General features: G+C 40.0%; 1 protein-coding gene across 1 annotated transcript in view; it reads left to right on the top strand.

Moving 5' to 3' along the window:
• Positions 1-4,992, top strand: part of LOC109476076 (proteasome-associated protein ECM29 homolog) — a 69,872-nt gene that overhangs the window by 20,241 nt on the left and 44,639 nt on the right. Inside the window, exon 3 of the mRNA XM_019776934.1 lies at positions 3,509-3,639. Within this exon, the coding sequence (XP_019632493.1) occupies positions 3,509-3,639 (131 nt within the window). The remainder of the gene's footprint in view (positions 1-3,508; positions 3,640-4,992) is intronic.

The raw sequence follows: 4,992 nt of genomic DNA, 5'->3' as shown, positions 1-4,992 counted from the left end.
ACATATCAAATTATAATAGTATGCAGGATATTCTTAGCATCCAAGTGTCAGAAAAATAATAAAATCTTTGTTGTAGTACATGTTTAAGATTTTGAAGTTAGCTCCCATTTCAGATTCAAGCTCAGAAGAGGAGCAGTAAGATCTGTAATTATGGGTTCACCACACCACGAAGTGGTGGTGAACCCATATTGCTTTTTTTCTGATGTTTCTTCTTCTTCTTCTCCTCCTCCTCCTTCTCCTCCTGCCTATTTTTTAAATGGATTCAGCTTCTTCATTTTAGGGCCTAAGGTCCTGAAATTTGGTATGGAGGTACAGTGGGCAAATACCCCTAGGCGTTTTTTAGATTTTTGTGATACAGGCTTTTACAATCGTTTTATTTGAGTTTTTTGGCTGTGTTATAGCAAATGTATTACTGTGTTAGTGTGCCATGTTTACCACGTTTGGGTATGAGTCATCACAATGGTAATGCAGGGCATCAACCAATAGGCATGCAGCTTTCCTCTATTCTTCTTGCTGATTGGCTGTTGGGATTTAACTTGATTAACACCTGCACAGAGCATTTCCACCTGCACAGAGCATTTCTTGCTGATTGGCTGTTGGGATTTAACTTGATTAACACCTGCACAGAGCATTTCCATACTGACAGTATGTCTGTATTCAAGTGTTTTGGTATATATTTCAAGCTTTCCTGCTCCAGCATTGGAATGCGGGGCATGAACGTTTTTTTTTATTTTGAAAATCAACAGTTTGCATTATGCAATTAAAAATCCTAACCAATAAAGTAGGGAATAGCTATCCAACTGTTGTTTTAGTTGTATGTTACTTCATATTATAGTTATATCAATGTAAATCATTGTTTTCCCTTGTGTTTCTCATTCTTTCCCTGCCATGTCGTAAAATGTGGTGAACCCATCGCTGTATTTGCTCCAAAGCAAATATTGGCCTTTCTAGTTAGGTTTTGTTTCATATGGTGCACCCAAAAAAATTTTTGTGCACCTAATTTTTTAGGTTGGGTGCACCAGTGCACCTATTCCCAAAAATGAATTTCGAGCCCTGGTATGGTGTTCAACCACCACTGGGGAAAAGAACAAGAGAAAAACAGATGGTTCTTGTCGGCTCATAACAGAAAGCTAATCTTTCTTGAAAAATGTTTGGTCTCGCTGGCCTTCAGGTCAGGAGAATGTTGTTTGCTGACAGTTTTAGGAGCAGTTGGCTAATTTTTCATGCTGAATTATTGCACGACAATGATCATTCAGAGGCAGTCCAAAAGCTGCAGGTACAATGTATTAAGGGTACCTACAAAGAATAGTGACTATCTAAAGATAAGTTACATGTGACATGAAAAAGACATTTGTTTTTCTGTCATCTACATTTGCAAGTTTTTACGAAAAAAAAAGAATCAAATAAATTATTCTATAGAACATCTTTGCTATCAAGAACAACTGACCAAATATCTTCACAGCTTGCATACTACACGTACGAAAATGTAGGAATTTTATCACCTTTAGATGTAAAATACTTGTATTACATACTTTGGTACCACACGATTTCTGCATGTACATGTAGTTAGTTCAGTTCAGTTGTTCAAGCTCCCCTGTTGGTTGCTGCCTTATTTGGTGTTTCAATAAGCCAACAGGAATTCATCCTGTTAGGACAAGCCTCACACGTTTACATTAAGGATGTGTACTGCCATTAAGGATGTGGCTGGGACACCATTTGAATATCTAATTCTTGTAACTGCCAAAAGGCTTTTGTCATCCCAAAATGTATAAGGCCACACCAAGTAAATTTTATGGATGACGTCCTTTGGAGACCCTAAATCTAATGCGAGAGGGCAAAAAAAAACAAGAAGGGCCCTAAAAAACAAGATGCCTAGATTAGAAATATACTAAGAGATGACAAATGTTAGGACACAAATTGAATAAGGTGACACAGTGTAACAAGCAAGTCTTTTATAATATTATTCAGCATCAAAACAGCAATAAATCAGGTGGAACAGCAGTTGTCGTCCTGCCCTGTTTTCGCGTTACGGGTTTCACGTCAATCTGACGATTTGCGGCACTGTCATGACTCTTTGGTCATAGTTACAGGAAGCGGAATTTCTTGTTTTTTTTTCTAGGAACAGGCGAAAATCAATGCATGCGCGGACGTCATCCATAAAATTTACTTGGTGTGGCCTAATTGTACATTGCCTATGCAGGCATTGTTCCTGCATCATCACGGGACATAATCATAAATTTGATTTCAAAGCAATTGCTTTTCACTGCCAGTTACATGTACTTTTCTACCATTTAGTCTTTTAAGTATTATCACAAGCAACATGCTTTTTATGTGTTTTCCATCTGATCGTATGCAAATGTATGTGCAATGATGTGGTCTAAGAAGTAAACTTGATCCAGCATTACACAAATTGTAACAGTGATTTTCTATTCTTAAATGTACTAAAAAACAATGTGAAATCTGTATATCAACCATATTGGGTTGTTACTAGGTTCATTGGTGTCATGCCAAGAAGAATTCACATAAAGCACTGGTAATATAGATTATGTTTGCATGAAAAATGATGACATTAGTAAGCTTGGAGGCTTTGGTAACATGGTCTTACTTCGCATACTAATGCACAAGGAAAAGACATCAGTGATTCTAGAGACCACAATGGGCTTTGCTTACATTTTGTTGGAAGGTTTCAGGTATAAAATTGTCATAATGTTAATGTTGGACCATTATTGTAGTTTTTACCTTTGCCAAGAAGGTTATGTTTTCAGTAGCGTTTTTAGAAGATATAATGGATGGATTGTCATGAAACTTGGTAGGTGGGTAACTATAGGTCTTGATGAGACCTAGAAATGATTAGATTTGGGGCCCCCTTGCAGCTTTCCTTGGTATTGCAGCAGAACTTTTGGTTTTGACATCTCATGATCTGGATGTGCTAAGGTCATGAATTTTGCATACTAGTATGTAAAAATGGAAGGTTTACCTCATTTGGCTAAGGTATGAGGTGGAATTCTTGTTATAACTGCACTGTATACCAGAAGAATAGAATACCATTTTTTTAAAAGAAGTACTAGTACATTCTACACATATATGATCAGCGTGCAAAATACCTGCCCAGTTGCCCCGGACAACCAAATTTTACTTGGAGCAACCTATTTTGAACCTAGGTAGCCCAGTGTGCTACCTGAATTTTAAGAATGACCCCCCCCCCCAAATCATGCCCACTTGGCTTGCACCACTGTATCCGGCAGATGCTTTTTAATTTTAGGTATTATTAATGGCTATTACAATGTACTAGTATCAGTTAACTAAAGGCTGTTAGAAATATTGTCAAAGGCTTATGTATGTAACATTACTTAATTTGAGGAAAGTAATAACTTATAAGTTATAGGTGGGGCAACCTAAACTTCTGATGGGCAACCTAATTTTAGCCGTAGGTTGCCCACTGGGCAACCTGGTTCAAAAAAGTATTTTGTACATTGATGATGCTGAAGTTTTTCTTGTGTTTGTACAGAACAACTGGAGCGAGTGTTCCTGCGACTGGGGCTGGCGGAGACAGATGACCAGCTGCAGGCCACGGTGTCCAAGTTCCTGTCCCCTGTGCTGCTCAAACTGTCCAGCACACAGGAGGGGGTCCGCAAAAAGGTCAGCAACTCTGCAGCAACTTTAACACCCAGGGCTGTGGTCTTGGTTAGAACATACGAAAGTAGCTGAAAATGCTGTAACAGTGGGGGGGGGGGTTCATAGGTGCTACCAACTGACCCGGCCGAGGGGTCTAGACCTTTTCATCAGGTGTCAGATCAGGGAGCTAGAAAAGGTCGATCAGCTGGAATCATTGTCCTTTGGCTAGCAGGGGACCACACAAAAAAAGGCTAGGGTCGGCAGTTTTTTCTAGGGTTAACGTTGGTTGGGAAACAGGAAACAAACATTTTTTTCAAGGCCTCAGCAACTCTGCTTTAACTTCACACCTAGGGCTGGGGTCTACATTAAAATAAAAGGGGGCCTGCATGGGGGGGGGGTCCCGACAACGCTCTACGCTGAATTCGGAAACTTCTCGATTACGCTTTACGATTCCACTTTAGTGGTTACAACGTATTACGTAGAATTAAAACGGCGAATACGCTCTACGCAAAATGCGCCAATTACCCTCCGCGTTGAATTAGAGCGGTCCGTCTACACTCTACGTATAATTAAAACGGCAGATTATGCTCTACAGAAAAGGGCTTGTGGCCCCCCTTAAAACATACAAAAGTTGCTGAAAAACATAGAAAACATCTGGTAATATTCATGCACTGTACACTCAATTAATCTAGCTTATCGAAACCTTTCCCCAGCTGCCGTACCCTGTATCCAATAAAGATTTGTTGGCAAAATGGCTATTTTCAGTGTGCTAAAGGTTAATGTAACTATCTTTGCAAAGCATTTTTTGTAAATGAAGAGTTCTAGTGGTCAAGTGGTAATGTTACATACATAAGCCTTTGACAATATTTCTAACAGCCTTTTTTTAAACTGATACTACCGGTAGTAATACAGTACAGATCTCGGGATAAGCATCAAGTCCCGCGGGAGATCCCGCGGGAGTTTGCGGGATATCACGCGGGAGTTTGCGGGATCTTCCGCGGGAGTTTGCGGGATCTCCTGCGGGAGTTTGCGGGATCTCCTGCGGGAGTTTGCGGGATATCCCGCGGTACGAAATCCTCTCCCGCAACCCCGATCTTCGGTGTGAGACCTTAGGTTTCCGAAGGGCCGGCGCCGCTGTTACTTGAAGTTGAACCGCGTTGACTACAGATTTTTACGCAGACGATGCGTGCATGTTTTAGTATGTTTTCAATGCATGCAAATAACAGTAGAGCAAATAGTATTTTTAACCAAACATTTCTTTTTTTAATATCGGAAATCTGATGGCTTAATAAGGTACAGAACGATAACAAAGTAATACAACCTTTCTTGAACAAGTTTTGTGTCCGGCCTTGCGACGTGGACGGCTTTATTTTGATG

This window comes from Branchiostoma belcheri, unplaced genomic scaffold, assembly GCF_001625305.1.
Source record: "Branchiostoma belcheri isolate BF01 breed outbred unplaced genomic scaffold, Haploidv18h27 scaffold36, whole genome shotgun sequence".
NCBI classification, from domain to species: Eukaryota; Metazoa; Chordata; class Leptocardii; order Amphioxiformes; family Branchiostomatidae; genus Branchiostoma; species Branchiostoma belcheri.
This window is presented reverse-complemented; position numbering and strand designations above follow the sequence as displayed.